Source organism: Citrus clementina, unplaced genomic scaffold, assembly GCF_000493195.1.
Source record: "Citrus clementina cultivar Clemenules unplaced genomic scaffold, Citrus_clementina_v1.0 scaffold_1, whole genome shotgun sequence".
Taxonomy (NCBI): domain Eukaryota; kingdom Viridiplantae; phylum Streptophyta; class Magnoliopsida; order Sapindales; family Rutaceae; genus Citrus; species Citrus x clementina.
The window spans coordinates 2,578,506-2,600,054 of NW_006263303.1; the positions used below are offsets into that span (position 1 = coordinate 2,578,506).

Consider the following 21,549-nt stretch of genomic DNA (forward strand, 5'->3'; position numbering starts at 1 on the left):
ACTAAAAAAACGATTTACAAAATCCTCGTGGATGAGACTACCGTCACAATAATGGTGCTTCTCTCTCCCTCTCTTTCTCTCCCCCGTCTTCATTTCATCAGGTTGTCTCTCGTCTCATGCATGCATTTAATGTTTTTCTTTTATTTGATTTTGTTTTTATTTATTTATTTTGTAAATGGTGTATTGTGGTGGCTAGCAGAAACCATCGGGGCAGCATTGTGCAAGGCCAGAAGAATTGCAGATTAAACAACAAGGCAATAGTGTGTTCGTGTGCATCTTCAAAGCCCATTCAACAAAATGGATTTTGCAGAAGGGATTTAGTTCTCTTTGGTCTGTCTTCCTCGTTATCTCTGGGCTTCCCAACTCCAGGTATATAAGCTTATTGTTCACTTGTTTGGCTTATCTTCATTGTTGTTGTTATTACTTATCATTGTTTAAATTTCAGTGTCTTTAGTTTGAACTTACTATATGTTTGCTGATGATGTGTGCACTGAAAAAGATTATTTGGGCAATTCTCTTTGGAAAGAATAGGCAATATAGTACATGGAATTTGCCTAAAAGAATGACTGAAATTCATATGGTGATGGTAAATTTTCTTGCATCAGTAGTTCGAAAGCTCATATGCAGTTACCTATGTTGATTGTATGTATAAAATGATGGAACAGAGCGAACAGGAAAAGAATATTGGCCCATATTGGTATGGCCGGAATTCATATTTATTTGGAATGACGTATCATTTGAAACTCATATTTTAATGTGAAGCATCGAGTTCAGTTATATCTTGATCTAATAGGATCGACATGTTGCAATAACCTGCTCAATTGAGAATATTGATTCAGAACATGTGGAGCCCAGAGATACATGCCTGTCTATTGTTATTTGACTTAACTTTGAGCTATGTCACCATGGTACATTCCTTACGGTGAATAGGAGAAAGAGATTTTGGCCGATCTACTCACATTCTTTGTCAGGATTGCATTTAGTTGCACCTTTTTGTGTGTGTTCTTGTAGAAATGATGTTTGGAGGTCCCCAGTCATTTTCTTTTACAGAACCCAATATTTGTTACTCTTCATGATTTTAGTTCAGTCAGTTCTTGCTTTCCAAAGCATATACAACTCGCGGGTGTCAGAATATTCAATTTTCATTCTATTGTTAACCATGTTCCATTTTATGCTGTCAGAGATCTGGCTGGAAACATTGTTATCAAGTGATTCTCCAGCAATCATCTTGGTTACACATGATGCTATCATGTTAAATTTATGATTATTCTTATCTTGATCTTTGCTTGATTTTATCATCTCTCAAATATTATACTAATCATGTTGCAGGATCCGTTGCTGGAGAGGATGTAAAAATGGCTTCATTTGTTGATGAAATAAATGCTTACACTTATTTGTACCCAATGGAGTTGCCATCTAAGAAGTTCCTCTTTAAATGGTTGGTTTCCTACAATGGGATTAAATTTGGCATGACTTGCTGCATTTTCTCTTTATTGTACATTCGGACTGCTAGCTCCTAGTCAGCAAATATGTTCACTTACTTTCACAGTCAATGGAACAATTCAATAATATTCAAAAGATTTTTCTTATGACGTAGTGTAGACAATTACTATTTTCTGCTATATTATTTATGCAAAGGCAAACGGTTTTGTTCCTTATTTCTTGTGCATTAATTTGAAGGGTGGAATCCAGAAAGCCAGAACGCTATTCATCAGCTGCTCCACTGTCACGTAAGTTTCACCGTTATGTCTCTATTTGGTATTAGAATGGTGAAATTTCAACCAGATTGCCACTTTCATGAGCACTTATTTCTCCTTCCTAAGTTTAGCTGAAGCTTCTAAATTTGAATATGATACAGCTAATGCCCGATTGCGGATCGTGTCTGAGCGTGTTGACATTATTGATAATCTCATCATTTCTGTTACGGTAACTTCTGACATAGTCATACACATGATGAATCCTTACCCTCTGATTATCTCTTCAAGTTCTATAAATTTATAACATTTATTTCAGATAGGTCCCCCAAATGTTCAGTTCTTGAAATCAAAGGACAAAAGTACGTGGAATGCAAAAGATGTTGCTGATTCTGTTTTGTCTGACAAGTCTGCATTGGTAATAAATCATACTCTGTTTTGGACTACAGGCACAAACAGTGTGCTAAATAAGTTTTAATGCAATTCTAGATTTTTTGACCCAGTTATACTTTGAAACTTCACTACTTCCTGTAGTATAAATCCAATGCGAAACTTTAACTCAAAGAGATAATCTCCACTCTTCCAAGCTCGTCCAATCATATGTACTCATAATATAGGTTTTAAAATAGCCCATGTAGAGCTTACTTAGATTCTCTTTCCTCCAATGATTAAGACCTTGGAGCAATGCTAGTTTAACAAGCAACATTCTTCTGCAGCGAGTCACCTCAAGTCAGCGAATGGCTGAGAGTTCTGTTCTTGATGCCCATACTAGTAAAGTAAGCTCAAAACCCTTGCTTCAAGTTTTCTTATATGAACTGAGTTCAATTCTTAATAAAATGGTTTACACAGTTAAACAACTTCAGTTTTACCTAGCAAATACAGTTTCATAAGCATATAGTTGATATCTACGTTTCTGTGCGTGCATATGAAACTAGTTTCCTATTCTTATTTTTGTTTTTTCCTCTTCAGGTTGATGGTGAGCCATACTGGTTTTATGAATATCTTATTCGCAAATCACCAACAAATCTTGTAAATTTTTTTTTCTTTGTCTTCAATAGAAAGTCATAATGGAAAGATTTGCATACTTTTACTGATCGTTGACACCCTAATGCAATGGCAGGGTCAGGAACCAAACCTTTATCGACATTATGTTGCTTCAACCGCCGAGCGAGAAGGTATGATCATAACATGTTTTCAGCTTTTAACTCCATTTATTAGTAAGTACTGCCTTTGAAGAGATCTCTAATTGCATATTAAGACTGCTTGAGAGCTTATGAATTCTGATTATTTTAGATTTAAAAGAATTAAAAAGCTCACCCATTGATAAGTTATCTGGGTTTATTAGCCAAAAAATTTTAACACTGTGGAGAAAAGAGAGAATGTTTGGCTCATTTCTGGGTGCCAGTTTTTGACACTGCTGATGTATTATTGAACACTTGTGCAACTAAAGACATACAGCTTATTTCTTGCGGGACTCTCTCTTTTATACTCTCTGACATCTCATCCCATTCTGAATTGTGAAAATCTATCGCAGGTTATCTTTATTCTATAAGTGCTTCAACGCTCGGCAAGCAGTGGGACGAGGTCTCTCTCTTTCTTTCAACACGTGCACACACGCACAAATGTAATAATAAGTATCTGAGACAAACTAAAGATCACGTTTATGTGATGATGCAGATGGGACCTTTCTTGGAAAAATCTGTTGCCTCATTTCACCTTCTGCCTCCCACAGATGACTATGTTCCTCCATACAAAGATCCATGGAGATTTTGGTGACAAGAATTTTCTTTCCCCACCCACAATATTCCCTCCCCCTTTCCCCGTATTAAGGGTGTAAACTTATTTAAGTTTTATGTATTAGCCTCTTTTTTTTTGCTTTTAGCTTTGATGGTGAGCTGCTACAGTGATTGAACTCCGCAGCCTGTCTAATTGAGTCATGCAGGTAAATTATATTAAAATTTTGGAAAAATGGAAAAAAAAAATGCATTGGAGACAATGCTTCCAGTCATCTAGGAAAAAACTATTGCCATCTCGTTCACTGTTAGTGAATGACTTGATGTTTATGAATATTTCAAAAGAACGCATCTTCCATAAATTATTGAAGGACGACTTGTCATCCTTATAATTTTGGCAAGCCACTTGTAACTAGTGCAGAAAATATATATTTATTCATTTAACTGCTTACAATTCCACCGAAAAAACAATTCCAAACTTGATATACCAAATTAATTAATTACTAAAATATACGTTTAATTATATCAACTTTGGGTGTATACTTTATTTGAATTGAATTTAAATTTCTGAACACGACCACTTCTCTCGTCATAATCCTCTTATGGGCATGCAGGGGTTTTTCTTTTCCCCAAACATTAAGGGTAGATTTTGTATGTTTTCGAATCAAATATTCGCTTGCGCCATAACTAAGCTACTTAAAGCAAGATAATGGACAAATTTATTCTAATATTTGTAGATCAAAATACAATATTTTTAAAAAATAAATTATTTTTGGATTTTTATTATTAAGATTGTCAAATATTAGTGGTAATAATCGACATCTTTCTTTGGCCTTTAGGTCGTTTCGAAATGCGAGTGAAGTTTTAGTGGCGCCAATACACCATCGCAAGCAATCAAAGATTTCATCCGAACGGACGACAGACCCATATGTGAGCGACTGCGAGATAAGGTTATTTCCGTCATTTTAAAATAATTCCCGTGGCATTTCCGCCCATAAGCAGCCAGAAGAATACCGCTCTTCTCCTGCCAGTTCCAGAATCCCAGCTCCCTCCCACCCCGAAACACAAAACAAAAACTCCAACAAAAATACAACAAAACACGCAATCAGCTATTATTTCGAAACTCGAAAGCAAGGCCAAGCCAAGCCACGCCAAGCCAAGCAAGCAACCATCAAGTTTTCAAACAAAACAAATCTAACACACATTCTCGCACCTTCTCTATTATGCTCTCTACCATCTGTATAGGTAAATTAATTCTACTTATAATTTTCTCTGTTTTTTTTTTTCAAATTGTTATCAATTTAATTATTTGGGGCAATGAATTGCTGAGCTTGTAGTAACTTTTTCAAATATTTTTAATTCCGTGTAATTTAGGCGGTAAAAGAATAAATGCCAAAATTACTTATGTTATGTTGCTTTTTCTTTGAGACAATTAAATAAACGCTTTGTTGTTATCTTAATTTTCTGCCTTTTCTCAGATGCATAATTTTTGCCTATATGTGTTATAATGCGATTTCTCTATTCTCTTAGGGATCAAATGTTTGGCTATCCTGCGATAATTGAATTGTTAGGGGACTAAGAACGGGGTTCTTAGTCCCCATCAGATGAGTTGTGGAGTTAGCTTATAAATTCACTCATAATGAGTGGGAAACTTCACTGTCCATTTCTTGGAAATGTAGTGTATAGCTCTTTAAATGGTAGAAACTCTGGCAATCGTCTTTATTTGGATAGGGGGAAATGTGCGAGAAGGGTATCTCACAAGTGTAAGTGTGAGAAAAACCAGAATGATTGGATAATGCAAGCGGTTAGGTTTTCACATTTTTGTGGGAAAAATGTAGAGCTATTGAGGAAATCCATTGGGTCAAGGAATGGTTTGGTGGTGAGTTGTGTGAAAGAACCCTTTGTGCGGAGTAAGGCTCTGGTGAAGTCATTGGAACCATTCTGGAAAGAGGGTTTGTTATTAGTGAGGTGTTCTATTATCATGGCTGTAGTATCTGGGGTGTGCTTATTGGTTTGGTATGGGCAAAGAAAAGCAAAGAGTTTTATTGAGACCAAGCTTTTGCCCTCTGTTTGTTCAATGCTTAGTGAATATATCCAGCGTGATATTGATTTTGGTAAGGTTCGAAGAGTTTCACCTTTGAGCATTACTTTGGAGTCATGCTCTATTGGGCCTCATAGCGAGGAGTTTTCATGTGGTGAGGTACATACTATGAAACTTCGTGTTCACCCCTTTGCTAGTTTGAGGAGGGGAAAGATAGTGATTGATGCTGTCTTGTCTCATCCAACAGTATTAATTGCACAAAAGAAGGATTTTTCTTGGTTAGGGTTACCCTCATCTGAAGGTGGTGGTCTGCAGAGGCACTTCTCCACCGAAGAAGGGATTGATTATCGTACCAAAACCAGGAGGCTTGCGAGAGAGGAAGCAACTGATCGCTGGTACAGAGATAGGGATGGTATGGCTCGGGAAGCTGCAGTGGTAGGTTATATTGTTTCTGAGAATAGTTCATGCCAACTCGAGGATGAAGCTTTGCGGGAGGCAAGTCATTCAACAAAACTAGCTATCTCTGAGAATTTTAAATGCATGGATGATAAGATGCATTGGGGAGATCATCATTGCATGGACACAGGTGTTGATTACGATATGAAGCATGCAGAGTTGGAGAGATCGTTTGGTGTCAAGATTCCTGGATCAGGACTAAGGTTCTGGTCTAAAGCGATAAAAGGACCAAAAAAGCACAAGTTTAAGAAAGTAAATGGAAGTGATATGTCCGTAGCTGGTGTTACTGCCAAAAGACGAATCCTTGAGCGTAGTGCATTTGCAGCACAAGCATATTTCCAGGGTCTAGTACAAGGGAAGTCCGATGAACCTTCTCAGACATCTGCAAATGATGATGTATTGAACTTTGACAACATTTTGGTGAAAAGTGAGGGAGATACTAGTGCTGGCACTTATTCCGATGTGACTAGTCATCAAGATCAGTTACTGGCTGATAATTTGAATGGAAAACAACAGGAGGATGCAAAAGTTCATCATCTTACTGCTAACAAAAATGTCCATGGCTTGTTAAATGAATTTGATTTCATACGTGATCCATTCCTTATGACTGTAGGTAGACTTAGTGGAGTTAGAAAGGTCAGGGACAATTTGCTATCTGCTCCTAGTATTGTAGGAACGGAGACAAATAGTTGTAGTGTAAAGGGTGAGGACTTGGTAGGTGGTGATGTAAATAAATGTATGGATAACAATTCACCTGAGAGTCAAGGGGTATGTGCATCTCAGATTTCAACTTCCATAAATTCTGAGCCTCAGGATGCAATGTTTGATTCAATTTCCATTTGGCCGCTTGGCTTGAAATCAAGCTTACTCTCTTTTTGGGGAAATGTGAGGGAATTATTGTCTACTTTTTTGGCTCCATTTAAGGAGTTGAAGTCAGGTGTGGCACCAAATGTTGAAGATGTTGTTGCAGAACTTGTTGATGGGGTATATATAGTGCAGAATGAAGGAATCGTGAAGATGCTTCCGTTTGTACTGGATTCTGTTCATTTCAAAGGCGGAACACTAATGTTGCTTGCATACGGTGATAGGGAGCCTAGGTGAGAACCATTATTAGTTCATACTCTTGCTGTTCAATTGTGAATACAAAATTTTGTTTTCTGTTGCTGAACACTTGAACATTGCTTAACGTATTCAGTTAACCAGTTTCACTTAATGCAATTTTCCACTATTCGTTCATGGAATCTTATAATTAGGTGATTTGCAGGTTGAGGTTCAAATGTTTGACTGCAGGTCTAGTTAGACAATGTCATGCAAATGTAAGAGTATTTATCAATTTGGAAAAGAAGAAATCTGAATATTCAAATAATGATTTGAGTTATTCTGTTAAAAAAATGAATATAAAATAAAGAAAAACTATTTCTCAAGTAACCTTGTTATCTGATTATATTTGTTGTGAGAATAATGGTCTGTGCATAATCAATTTGAAAGATGCGTTAGATTATTTCTACAACTATCCAATAGCCGTTGCATTGTAGATGTCATTTTTAATGCATTTTAACAGAGTTTTGAGATTATTTAAGACTGGCAGATTGGCAGATTTGGAGGGATTAATGATTTGGTTGTTGAATTTTACAAAAGTGAGGATCCATGTATGTTATTCTGTTGAATAAAAAATGTGGCAATCAATGTTAAACTCAATCTGGTAGTTAGAGATTTAATTCCCTTCTTTTTATTCCATAGCCTAGTTCTACTAATGTTAATTTCTAGTAAATTAATGAAAGAAATCCTTCATTTGGCCATAACCCAAAACTTCAAAAGTTGGGTATTGTCGGCCCTTCTAATACAGTGCTCTTTAAATTCTCAAACTTGCGGGAAAAGTTCGTGGAGCCTTCCCTTTAATTAAAGAGTCAATCATTATACTTCTCCATTCCTCTATTTCTAGTTATCAAAAGCTGTCGAAGTTTAGAGCATGGAAATATATTGCTTATTTTTCTCAGTCTGTTGAATTGAGGGTGATAATAGTAATTATCTATGCATAGACCTGTATATATGGACTTTCCTATTGTTTTCTGTATGTTGTGGCTCTCCCTTTTTCCCTATCTGGTGTGTATCTCCCTACCCTGCTAATTTACTCTGTAATTATGTACTGGTTTAATGTGTGTATCATATATTTTTTTCTACTGTCCATGCATGTTGAATTTTAATGCTTATCCTCTGTCTTTAGTTTAAACAACATCAAGCTAGTTGAAGATGGGTTCAAAACATATTGTTTTCATTAAGCTATGCGCTTACTTTGATTTTCTCATCTGCATTCACTGTCTAGAGAGATGGAGAATGCCAGTGGACATGTGAAGTTTCAGAATCACTATGGCCGAGTGCATGTACAAGTAAGTGGCAACTGTAAGATGTGGAGATCAGATACAATTTCTGGCGATGGTGGCTGGTTGTCTGCTGATGTTTTTGTAGACAGTATAGAGCAGCAATGGCATGGAAATTTGAAAATTATGAATTTATTTGTTCCGGTAAGGTATAGTGTGAGTGTGATGTATAATTAGAATTGCTAAGCATTTGTTGCTGCAACCTAGATGATTGATATTTTATTGTATCTTGTGCTGTGTTTGTCCTCTTTATGCAGCTTTTTGAAAGGATTCTAGAAATTCCAATAATGTGGTCCAAGGGGAGAGCTACTGGTGAGGTGCTTTTCTGACTCCATTTAGTTGATTTTTTCCCCCTACAGTTTCAGACCTATGTCAGAAAGAAGCTTAAGTTTAGATCTTATGGAGGAGCCGTAGTGATACTTCTATTTGGAGTTCTTTCATATGCATTCACTCCTATGTCAAAGCTGATATGGGAATTATCGTTTTTTTCTGTTTGTTATGGTCTTGCTTTGTTTTGTTCTGCCATTTTATCTGACTTTGGTGTTTCAGAAATCTCTTGTTGATTATGCGAGATCGACAATTTTGATATCTGCGCATGTTTTTCTTCTAAAAATGCATGCTAGTCGGTCATATTTTGCTTTTGAAAACTGCAACCATGCTAAATGAGATCTAAATCTCTTGGATGGTTAGTTGTTACAAAAGCTGAGGCTTATGCTATAAACATTCTTCAGATGATTTTGGAGAAATGGTATTTCATATCTACCTTGTTAAAGTCTTTGTACTAGATTTATTGCCTCTTTCCAACCAGCTATTACATTGTATCTCTTTCTGGATTATGTATAGTCTGCTCACGTCGGGATGTTGGTGGATCTAAATCATTAGTTTCAACAGCAAACATCCTCAACAAGTCATGCAGATATTCGATGTTCTTGATTTTTTTTTTCTTTTTTTCTACTCCACGAGGATATTTCTTTTTGTAATTTGCTTTGAGTTTTCTCTTTTACCGCAAGTCGATGAGAAAGCTCAAAATTTGCTAAAATATTGCATGTCCTGGCCAATTTTTCAGTTGCCTTTCTCATTTTGTACCTTTACTTTTCGCAGGTTCACTTATGCATGTCCACGGGGGAAACATTTCCAAGTCTTCATGGACAACTTGACATAACAGGATTGGCCTTTCGAATATTTGATGCCCCATCTTCGTTTTCTGTATGTCCCTTTCCATTTCTTCTCAAATGTTTGCCTCCTTCCCTCTCCGTAAAGATATCTCTTGCAGTGTATATAATTGTAATTTTTCAGTAATAGTTGTATAGAAGAAAGGTTATTTTGTTGGGTAACTGATTCATGGTGGCTTTAGGGGCTTGTTTTTAAAGGCCATTTTAGGTACAAGTCAGTGCACGAATGTGATGGCAAGATGCAAATATATATTGAAGCAATTTTAATATCTTTATTCTCCTTAAAGTTATTTGGTCTCTCTAATGCTTAAGGGGCACAAGAGTCATATATTGATAATGTCGTTCTCTTAAAGACACTGAGTGTGGGTATGGGTAGAGGTAACTTCATGGACAGGAAGAGAATCTATTATCAGGGATGTACTTTGGGTGTCCTGTGAACTGTGAAGAAAGGATAGAACTTGCTGCTAGTACGAAGAAATTCTTTTTTCAGGGCCAGCTTTTTATTATTGGAAATGGGGAGCTATGAGATAGCACTATCTCTTAAGAATATTTTACCTATTACAAAGAAATTTGCTGGCCCTTGTTCTTTTTTGATCATCTTGCTTTCATCTGATTGCTTTTATGTTTATGCTATGCGCTAGCTCAAAATGATATATGTATTCTGAAATGTGAAATCATTGTAGTCAGTCTATCATATCAAGCATGGTTAGAGGTTTTGAATATTTTATTGTATTATGTGACTTTCTCGCAGGATATTTCAACAAGTTTATGTTTCCGTGGTCAAAGAATATTCCTACACAATGCAAGTGGCTGGTTTGGCAGTGTTCCTTTGGAAGCTTCAGGAGATTTTGGCATTCATCCTGAGGAAGGGGAGTTTCATCTGATGTGCCAGGTGTCTATTACTACATTTGATTGAATGTGAATGACTTAGCATATAGGTTTCAAACTGAATTTGATTCTGCAGAATGTATTTGTGTCATTCAGATCAGTGTTTGACTTGATCATTCTAAGCTTCTATAATTACTTTGAACTTTATGGAATGTAACAAATGAGGGGCACTTAAGTAAGTGTTATTTTCTTCTCATAGAATATCAATTCTAATTCCTGGCATTTCCTTTGAGGTTAAACCAGCAGCTGGCAGTATTTTTTTTCAAATTTTTTTCTTACAGCTTTCAGCTTATCTATTAATATGTTTATCATACTGAATTTCCAGGTTCCTTGTGTGGAAGTAAATGCTTTGATGAGAACTTTCAAGATGAAGCCTTTGCTGTTCCCAGTATGTTAATTACTTAATTTGAGTCTGTCTGGGTTCCTATCTGCAATTTTATTTGCTATTTGTCCAAAACCTGATAGTTAGTTCCTATTATATCTTATTTACCTCTCCTAGGAATATAGTAATCTCAATTCATCTTTACAATTTTCTTTTTGTTTTTAACCTGTAAGTAAGTTATTAAATGGTCCCTATTTTCACATTCTTCCTTTTTCTTTACTGAATGCAGTTGGCTGGTTCTGTAACTGCTGTGTTTAACTGTCAAGGCCCATTAGATGCACCTATATTCGTGGGAAGTGGAATGGTTTCTAGAAAGATGTCTTATTCTGTTTCTGATGTTCCTGTGTCTGCTGCTATGGAAGCAATGTTGAAAAGCAAGGAGGCTGGGGCTGTGGCAGCTTTTGACCGTGTTCCATTTTCATATGTATCAGCTAACTTTACTTTTAATACTGATAATTGTGTAAGTGCTATTTTTTTTTCTCCTTCCGAAAGTTGGTGACATTACACTTAAAATTAAAAGAGAGTGGTGATTGTGCCATTTCGCTTTTAAAATTGATAAAAAGAGAATTGCTGCGCCTGTGATAGGTTGCTGACTTATATGGAATTAGAGCTAGCCTTGTTGATGGTGGCGAAATTCGTGGGGCAGGGAATGCATGGATTTGCCCAGAGGTATATAACTGTTTCTGAGATGGAACCTGTCTAAAGTCTAAACTTCTCTTTTTCACCAAAGTTGTGTTACTGTGATGTCTGAATGGTGGTGCTTGATTGGTAATTTGGATACATTATAATATTGCTTCCTGAATGTCCCTTTCCCAATCTTTTATTTGGGTGGATTTGATCTTCTCATTTAATAATTTTAGTTCTGTGAATCTAATCATTGCCGTGGCTCTTCTGATCTGCAGTTATCTACCTTAGGATTTGAGACTTATAGACTAACATCTTAGTGTCTTCTTCAATAAGGCCCTAACTGGCTGGAATGGCTGGAAAATTAAATCATTCTCTTCACTTTTCTGTAATCATCATTAACTTCTTTATTTTATGGTTTTGTTATTTTTTGAGTAAAATGATTTGTTTTTGCAGGGTGAGGTGGATGATAGAGCAATAGATGTAAATTTCTCTGGAAATGTGTCCTTTGATAAAATTGCACATCGTTATATATCGGATTACCTTCAACTGATGCCGCTCAAATTAGGGGATTTAAGTGGAGAGACAAAACTTTCTGGATCTCTTCTGAGACCGTAGGCTTCACTTTCTGCATCTTTTTTCATGTTCTCATGTTTGTGTTTGTCTTTAATGGTTCTTGATTATACTGAAATTTGGCTTACTGGTCTTTCTTTTTGAAAATAGGAGGTTTGACATTAAATGGATTGCACCAAAAGCAGAAGGGTCTTTTACTGATGCTCGAGGAGCTATCATGATCTCCCATGATTGTATCACTGTTAGTTCTTCATCTGCTGCTTTTGAATTGTACACTGAAGTTCAAACATCTTATCCCGATGACTACTGGATAGATAGAAAGGAGTCTGATGTGAAGGGTGCAATACCATTTACTGTAGAAGGTGTTGATTTGGACTTGCGCATGCGTGGTTTTGAGTTTTTCAGCCTGGTCTCTTATCCTTTTGATTCTCCAAGACCCACACACTTGAAAGCAACTGGGAAGATAAAATTTCAGGGAAAGGTTCTTAAGCCATGTAGTGAATCTACCGTGCAAAATTTTGATTCTGACAAGAACATGGAAATGACAAATAAAGCAAACAAACAGAGTCTTGTTGGGGAGGTGTCAGTTTCAGGTCTGAAACTGAATCAGTTGACACTGGCACCACAGTTGGTTGGACCATTGAGTATTTCACGTGACCATATCAAGGTAATGCCTAACAACTATTATCTTTAAACAAGATATTTCTAGAATCTGTGTGTTTGTTTAGGGTAATTGCTCATTTAGTCCCTATATTTTAAAAATACCTCAAGACACTCCTAGTCTCCTACTGTTAAACATATTACGTTCTTCCTCTTAATTTTTCTTTCCTTTTACAATAATACCTTACAACAATATTCTTGGAGATATTAATGAAAAGAAAAAAATTTAATTCCTCAAATTAGCCTTAAAACCAACTTAAAAATTAATGTTAATTTTTAAGTTATTATTTATTTTTAGGATTAATGTGGTAAATTAAAATTTTTATATACAGTTATAAGTAAGATTGTTCCCAGGATATTAAATATTACTTTAAGTCAGCTAATATTAATTTATTTATAAATAATTATTAGCAAGATTATTACAAAGTTACAAAAAATACTAATTCTTTCATACTGATATTTATTAATAAATTTGCTAATAAATAATTATTAGTTAATTTACTAAATAATTTTTATAGATAAATTAATTAATGTCAAGCATATTGTTTCTAGGGTATTATTGTAAAAGTAAGGAAAAAATAAGGACAAAAATGTAACATACTTAATAACAAGGGTATACTGAGGTTTTTTTAAGAATATGGGGACTAAACGATCACTTAAGTAAAAATATAGGGACTAAATGAATGTTTACCTATTTGTTTATGCAACTACCCAATGCCCTTTTTTTTATTTTGTTAATAAAAGATCTTGCCATTCTGGGTTGCTCAAAGAACTTGAAAAGCTTGAAATGCTCTATTTATGTGGTTGTCGAAATTGCTGGGACAACATTATAAGTTCAAGCTAATCGTCTGGTTTGTGTCCTTCTGTAGCTTCCAGATGTCTCGCCATTATAATTGTAATTTCCTTTCCATCCTGTTTTCGTTTGTTCTACATTTGAGGGTAGAGCCAAGAATATTACCAATCATTTCCTCCATGGATTAAGACCTCATTTGGTGAGCTATTCCAATCTCTTGTGTGGTTATGTCTATCCCAGTAGCAAAAGGAATTGGAATTTTTTTTTTTTTTGAAGATTGTTTGTTAAGAATTTTATTGTCTGAAACTTGCTTGACAATTTACACTCTTCCATCCTCTTAAGATGATAAGTTCTCGCATAAATGTTATCCGTTTAAGTATACAACTACAGGACCCCCAAGGACTTTCTTATTTTGGTTTGACCCTTTTTTCTTGAAAAGAGTACTGTGTTTTTGTATGACCCTTTTTCTTGAAAAGAGCACTATGTTTATGTATTAGACGTAGTATGTCTGCTTAATATATAAATCTCTGCCTGAGCTACGTTAGGGACATTAGTGATTCTGATGTATATAGAGACTGATGTGTTAATGTATGTGATAGTTGACATAGATATTCAAGTATGGAGGCTCAGGGTGGGGACATACCCAATATTGCTTCTTTTCTAATACTAGATAAGTCATTCTGAAATATTTGCTCATTTGTGGTGGTGCAGATGGATGCCACAGGTAGACCAGATGAAAGTTTGGCAGTGGAGCTGGTGGGACCATTGCAGCCTAGTTCTGAAGACAACTCGCAGAATGAGAAATTGTTGTCTTTTTCCTTGCAGAAGGGGCAACTAAAAGCTAATGTCTGTTTTCGACCATTGCAGTCAATTACATTGGAGGTATCATGAAACATTGGATGTTTAAATTTGAATTTTCTCGATTTGTTGTGTATCGGGTGTTTGTATCCATTAAAATGGAATATCTTTAGAAAGATGAGTTATTTAACTTGCCTGCTATAATATGCTGGTTGTAGGTACGCCATTTGCCACTTGATGAATTGGAGCTGGCTTCACTTCGTGGAACAATACAAAGGGTAAGCCTATTTGGATCAACCATCTTCCTTGGTCTTCCCCCTTCCTGATTTTATCTATTTTGAATGAATGAGTAGTTCATGACATTGCCCTCTTTGTCGTAAGTGGTTTATAAGCATCCACAATTTTTTTCTGCTCTCCAGAGCATCTCTTGCTCATTCCACTCTAATGTGACTGTAAATTATGAATATGAACCGGAGATGTTCTGTATCAATAATTACGTAGTTAAATTGTTAAGGAAAGAAGCTTAAGCTATACCCTTTGAAATAGCTCAGCAGACAAATATTTTGGTGATTGCATCCTTCCTGGCATTCCAACAGATAATCTAGTTGTTCAGGCTAGCAAGAGCCAACTGCAATGTTTCAAAATTTAATATTAAATTAGATTGTGCCTGAAAACGCTATAATGCAGAGGGCATTGCATTGTTTGCTGCCTGTGCCATTCTATTTTTAGGGCAATTAGATTGTCTGGGAGATCATTTCTCCTAGTTGGCTGACCTCCCTAAGAAGGCAACAGTAAGGAGAATGGAAAGACTCCAAAGCTCAAACGACAAGGGCCTCTATTGTACAACTGCAGCATAGCTATCTATTTACAACAGTTGAAAATCCTACACATAGATCTGTATCTGGAAAAAGCGATTATTCCTTTTAATGGATTTCTCTTTGTAAAAGTTTGATACATTCAGTTTCTCCTGCAAATCTTATAGAAGATTCTACTCAGCGTTATGACCATTATGTCATTTGCTCTGAAGTGTTCATGATCCTTATTATGTGTTGAAGGTGTTCAATGTTAAATTGATGTTGTGCTGATCTTTAGAAACTTGATCTGCTTGATGTTATGCCAATCTTTAGAAACTTGATCTGCTTGAATATTGATGATTAACAATGTATACACTTAAAATTTGCTCAGTCATCACTTGTTGGTTTTCTATCAGGCAGAGATTCAGCTTAATCTTCAGAAAAGAAGGGGTCATGGTCTCTTATCTGTACTTCGGCCAAAATTCAGTGGTTTGCTCGGTGAAGCCCTAGATGTGGCCGTCAGATGGAGTGGAGATGTTGTAAGTACCAACACTAGACCCCTTACAATTATCAACTTTCACTGTTTGTCATTGTTGAATTCCATGCTATCCAGGTGATACATCTGATTGCATACCCTGTATTTTGATATTCGGGCGAAACTAATTTCTCAGAAAATTATTTTTCAAATATACGTGCAAAGCCATAATCTCTTGATTTATTCACTCATCTATTTAATTCTCATTGTTTAGCTACAGTGAGACGTTTCCTACTTTTTCTGGTTGCTGATTTCAAAAAACCAGCCGTTTGTCCTTTGTGTACATCATTGACTCAGCTTATTTTCACTTGTGAATTTCAATACATAATTGTAAAATTTACAATTATTTTGCAGTAATGACACTGTGATGTCAACCTAATATTTTTTTCCTTGATGTTCCAAGTGTTTTAATGAGGTCACGAGTGGATAGCATTGGTATAAAGAACTAATGCTATATGTAGCCTGAAAAGTTAATGATGGAATATTTAGTCTGGTTTATTATGATCTTTAATATCCCTTTATGTTGTCTGTAACATTGAATAATATGTCTTTGTGAAGAATGTGGCTGAGTTTGTTACTTTATGGTGTGCATTAGATCACTGTTGAAAAAACTATTTTGGAGCAAATCAATAGCCGTTATGAGCTTCAAGGTGAATATGTCTTGCCTGGTACACGTGATCGGAACTTTTCTGGAAAGGAAAGGGATGGCTTGTTTAAAAGGGCTATGACTGGGCATTTGGGTAGTGTCATATCTTCAATGGGAAGGTGGAGAATGCGACTTGAAGTTCCTCGGGCTGAGGTTGCTGAGATGCTTCCACTTGCTAGACTTCTTTCTCGAAGTGCAGATCCTGCTGTTCGCTCAAGATCAAAGGTTGAATTCTGAATTCTGCTTAACTGTTGGATTTTTATGAATAGTGATAATGTGGACAGCTTAGCAAATTATGATATTAAAATTTAGGAGTATTGGAGAGATTTGGAATTTGAAATTTGATAACATCTCAAGAAAATTGTTTGGTCCAGGCAATAATTAGTTGCTATAAGCCTATAACTAACACAATGAATAATGATGGGATGATAGCCTGTGAAGTCTGAACAGTAATTTTCTCATGTCAGCTTGGTACTTGCATCTTATTTCATGTCTTCTACTGGCATATATACTGTTATCCTTCATTTCGATTACAAATCACTCATTGTGCTCTGTTCATTTTACTTGTCTCAGGACCTTTTTATACAAAGTTTGCAGTCAGTGGGAATATATGCTGAAAACCTTCAGGACCTGCTCGAGGTACTAACATTTTAAACTGAGTTATACTCATTTCCTTTTCAAAAGCTGCAGTATTTAATGCTTTAGCTTGAAGCCTATCGGACTGAGTAGCGTGTAATTTTTTGTTTATAATGAGTGCATAGAGAACTTTTGACCTCAGGTTTATGTGTTGATATGAGTTTAACAGCTTTATAAAAATTCAGGTTGTACAGAAGCATTATGCTTCATCAAATGAAGTTATTCTTGAAGACTTGAGTCTTCCAGGTTTAGCTGAATTCAAAGGCCGCTGGCGTGGCTCTCTTGATGCAAGTGGTGGAGGCAATGGGGATACTATGGTATTTATATTTCAGTCATTGTTGAGTTATTAGATTCTAGTTTATCATTGCTTTGCCATGCGCAACTGCTGAATTTCTGTAAACTGATCTTCAGGGTTTTACTTTAATATTTTTCCCTTTCTGAATTTTTTTTGGTGTTTTTCTTTTTCGGGGGGGGGGGGGGGGGGGGAGCGTCCTTCATTACTGCACTGCCAATGATCTTTCATGAGTTTTCTCTCTGCGTCTGTCTGTAACAGTATCTTTTTCCCCCTTCTTGCATGTGTGTGTCAGGCAGAATTTGACTTTCATGGAGAGGATTGGGAGTGGGGAACTTACAGAACTCAGCGTGTTCTGGCTGCTGGCGCGTACAGCAATGATGATGGTCTGCGCCTTGAGAAAATGTTTATCCAAAAAGATAATGCCACAATCCATGCTGATGGGACACTGCTGGGGCCGAAATCCAATCTTCATTTTGCTGTTCTAAATTTTCCTGTCAGTCTAGTCCCTACTGTTGTTCAGGTCATTGAATCTTCAGCTACTGATGCCATTCATTCTTTGCGACAATTGTTAGCACCAATTAGGGGTATATTGCACATGGAAGGAGATCTAAGAGGTAATCTTGCAAAACCAGAGTGTGATGTTCAGGTAAGGCTGCTGGATGGTGCCATTGGTGGCATTGATCTTGGACGAGCTGAAATAGTTGCTTCATTAACATCAACCAGTCGTTTTCTGTTTAATGCAAAATTTGAACCAATCATCCAAAATGGCCATGTACATATACAAGGAAGTGTTCCTGTCAGTTTGGTCCAAAATAGTACGTCAGAGGAAGAACATGTGGAAACAGATAAAAGTGGAGCAGCTTGGGTTCCTGGTTGGGTGAAGGAAAGGAATAGAGGGTCTGCTGATGTAACTGGTGAGAAGATAAATCTTCGAGATAGAACTGAAGAAGGTTGGGATACTCAATTAGCAGAAAGCCTTAAAGGTTTGAACTGGAACATTTTAGATGTTGGTGAAGTGAGAGTTGATGCTGATATAAAGGATGGGGGCATGATGCTGCTGACAGCTTTATCTCCTTATGCCAAGTGGCTTCAGGGCAATGCTGATATTATGCTTCAGGTGCATTAGATAGTTTCTTAATAGGCCAATTTATCAACTTAGATGCATTGTACTTGTGGTTAAATAAACAATTATGATCTGGAAAGATTTGATATTTACTGTCCAAGTCTTGTGATTTGTTTCTAATAAATAGGTCAGAGGTACAGTTGAGCAACCTGTCCTTGATGGATCTGCGTCATTCCATAGAGCATCTATATCTTCACCAGTACTTCGGAAACCACTCACAAATTTTGGAGGCACTGTACATGTGAAATCAAATAGGTTATGTATCACTTCACTGGAAAGCAGGGTAAGCAGAAGGGGCAAGCTGTTCATAAAAGGCAATCTGCCCCTGAGAACAAATGAAGCATCACTTGGTGATAAAATTGATTTGAAGTGTGAAGTTCTGGAAGTACGGGCGAAGAATATATTAAGGTGCTTATTTCTAAGACAGCATCTTTAACAACCATATATCCTTGCACTTTGGCATCACTAATTTGCTTGTGGTACTGGTATCTTTGCTTGGTGCATCCATTAATCTCTTTCTTCGATGATTGAGTTCCTGAATGCATGATGGTTCTTGCTTTCTAATCACTACTTCATTGAAAGATGATGATAGACATATTTTACACTTTGAACTACTTTTGCATGCTTATAATTCATTTTCTGTTAGTTGTCATAATTGTGTCTCCTAATATGTTTGCATACTGACCATAACTTAATGTCTTGCCAAAATCAGTGGCCAGGTCGATACTCAGATGCAAATAACTGGCTCTATTCTGCAACCAACCATTTCGGGGAATATTAAATTGAGCCACGGTGAAGCATATCTACCTCATGATAAGGGTAGTGGAACTGCTCCTTTCAACAGATTGGAGGCAAATCAGTCCAGGCTTCCAGGTGGTGGAATCAATCGTGCAGTTGCTTCTCGATATGTTTCACGGTTTTTTAGCTCTGAACCTGTTGCTTCAATGACCAAATTTCCTCGACCATCAGGTAATATTTAACAGTCACTGTGATTCGTTTTCCCTCATGATCTTCCAGTAAGACATTCCAAAGGAAGTTAAAATTTTGAACTTTTTAGGAGGAATTTCTTTGAACAATCATTTTCATGGGTGGGGTGGGGTATTGTTGGTGACAACCATTTTTATTCTTTGTACTTTTCTTTGGTAACGGCACTGAACTTGAAGTGTTTATATACCAAGTGCCATTCTACCGCCGGGTTGGTATATTTTGAGTGTGCAAATTAACACACATGCTAATTATAGTTCTTGACTGGTTAGAAAATATTTGAATGACCTCTCTTTCTGGAGTATTGTTCTCACATCATTAAGAATCTTATGATATTTTTAAATGAAATTTCAGTTGCAAAAATATAAAATGTTTACCCCTATTGTTATTTTTATTCTCTTGATTTTGCTTATTTGCAGTTAAATCAGCTGCAGATGAAAAGGAGATGGAGCAAGTTAATATTAAGCCTAATGTAGATATCCGGCTAAGTGATTTGAAGCTTGTTTTAGGGCCAGAATTGAGGATAGTTTATCCTTTGATTCTTAATTTTGCTGTCAGTGGAGAGATTGAGTTAAATGGTCCTTCACATCCCAAGTTGATAAAGCCCAAAGGCATTCTAACTTTTGAGAATGGTGATGTTAATCTTGTTGCAACTCAAGTGAGTGTCTTTTCTTCTCCTTGTTTAGTGTTATGTAATTAATCATTTAAAAAAACTGCAACATTTAGGTTGGCTGGTAGTTTTTATCAAATGTTCTGACATTAACCTTTTTGAGTTTAGGTTAGGCTCAAGCGAGAGCATCTAAATATAGCCAAATTTGAGCCCGAGCATGGACTGGACCCAATGCTAGACTTAGCTTTGGTAGGATCAGAGTGGCAATTCAGGATTCAAAGTCGAGGCAGCAATTGGCAGGACAAGATTGTAGTTACATCAACACGTTCCATGGAACAAGATGTCCTCTCACCTACGGAGGTACAGAACATTGAATATCGTGGTCAGGGATCATTCTTCCTTTTATTGTACCTGAACTGATGGATGAGAGTTTTCTCGGCCAAGACTAGTTATCCATGTATATAATAATTTCTTTGGCCTGTCATATAATGATCTCCATATACTGAAAGGGTATATATTGGACTGGGATTGGATGAATATTCACTTACATGAAGTTTAATCTCATAGCAATCTCTGACACTTACATGATTCTCCCCACATTTTGATCTGCGTTTTTTAAGTTGTCTTTACAATTGCAAGATTCAGATAAAATGTATTTGTTTTTTACATTTGAGTTACTGGACAATATCTTATTTTTCCTAATTGCACAGGCTGCAAGAGTCCTTGAGAGCCAATTGGCAGAATCCATACTAGAAGGTGATGGCCAACTTGCATTCAAAAAGCTTGCAACAGCAACACTTGAAACACTGATGCCAAGAATAGAAGGAAAGGGAGAGTTTGGTCAGGCTAGGTGGAGGCTGGTGTATGCCCCGCAGATACCTAGTTTGCTCTCTGTTGATCCGACTGTTGATCCTCTTAAATCTCTGGCCAATAATATTTCATTTGGTACAGAAGTTGAAGTTCAGCTTGGGAAACGTCTCCAGGTCATCTAAATTTCTACTTTTTATCATGCTCTAATCTCCTCAATATCTTTTGTTCTTCATTTGTCGGAGCTTCTCAGTTTTTAGATAACTTGGTATTAACTAAGAAAAAGAAAAAAGAAAATACCTAGGTCGATGGAAAAAATAACCCAATTCATTTTATAGGGCCTTTCTACATTTTAGATATGAAGTTGTTAAAATATTAGCATTTTAATTTGATTATTATCAGCTAAAGCAACTTTTCTCTTCTTCTTAGGCCTCTATTGTTAGGCAGATGAAAGACTCGGAGATGGCTATGCAATGGACATTGATCTATCAGCTTACAAGCCGCCTGAGAGTGCTCCTACAATCTGCTCCTTCCAAACGCCTCCTTTTTGAGTATTCTGCAACATCACAGGACTAAGCTTCTTCACCGTAATCTCTTAAATATTCTGGTGTACTTAGAAGAAATTCAAAGAAATAAGACAAGGAAAAAGAGTGTAAGAGAAATAGCTAGATGTAGACATGCTATTATTATTCTTTGCTCAGAAATGAATGAGCTTGTTCATAGGTTTATCCTCTTTTTGTACAAAAGCAGAAGTGAACAAAATGAACAAAATCAGTTAACTGAAGTCGGATGTGACACCAACTTCAGCTTGGATCATAAAAGATTGGAATTTTTTTTGCTACCCTTTTGGCCCCCCCTCCAAAGATGTTGTGCCTTTCAACATCATTCATCAAATCTCGCAAAGACGCCTATACAGTTGAAGAAACG

The 21,549-nt window shown here is 36.4% G+C and overlaps 2 protein-coding genes across 3 annotated transcripts; both read left to right on the top strand.

Moving 5' to 3' along the window:
- On the top strand, positions 1–3,483 carry LOC18055063 (psbP domain-containing protein 5, chloroplastic). Its single transcript, XM_006450508.2, has 11 exons — positions 1–101; positions 200–369; positions 1,330–1,438; positions 1,681–1,730; positions 1,859–1,926; positions 2,014–2,112; positions 2,411–2,470; positions 2,664–2,723; positions 2,815–2,869; positions 3,229–3,278; positions 3,372–3,483. The coding sequence occupies exons 1-11, from the start codon at positions 52–54 to the stop codon at positions 3,468–3,470; spliced, it is 870 nt and encodes a 289-aa protein (XP_006450571.1). The 5' UTR covers positions 1–51; the 3' UTR covers positions 3,471–3,483.
- A 1,560-nt stretch (positions 3,484–5,043) lies between these two features.
- On the top strand, positions 5,044–21,517 carry LOC18055064. 2 transcript variants are annotated; one of them, XM_024177420.1, is made up of 23 exons: positions 5,044–7,021; positions 8,248–8,446; positions 8,560–8,619; positions 9,404–9,508; positions 10,226–10,366; positions 10,688–10,750; positions 10,974–11,204; positions 11,330–11,413; positions 11,825–11,982; positions 12,092–12,608; positions 14,106–14,276; positions 14,411–14,470; positions 15,403–15,525; positions 16,117–16,392; positions 16,741–16,806; positions 16,989–17,120; positions 17,391–18,215; positions 18,349–18,629; positions 18,934–19,190; positions 19,625–19,863; positions 19,984–20,175; positions 20,526–20,798; positions 21,052–21,517. In XM_024177420.1, exons 1-23 carry the CDS (start codon positions 5,067–5,069, stop codon positions 21,196–21,198), a joined length of 6,555 nt encoding a protein of 2,184 aa, XP_024033188.1. In that variant the 5' UTR covers positions 5,044–5,066; the 3' UTR covers positions 21,199–21,517. The 2 variants fall into 2 exon arrangements, with proteins under 2 accessions (XP_024033188.1, XP_024033189.1); XM_024177421.1 differs by lacking the exons at positions 20,526–20,798; positions 21,052–21,517 and having other exon boundaries at positions 19,989–20,117.
- The last annotated feature ends 32 nt before the right edge of the window (positions 21,518–21,549 follow it).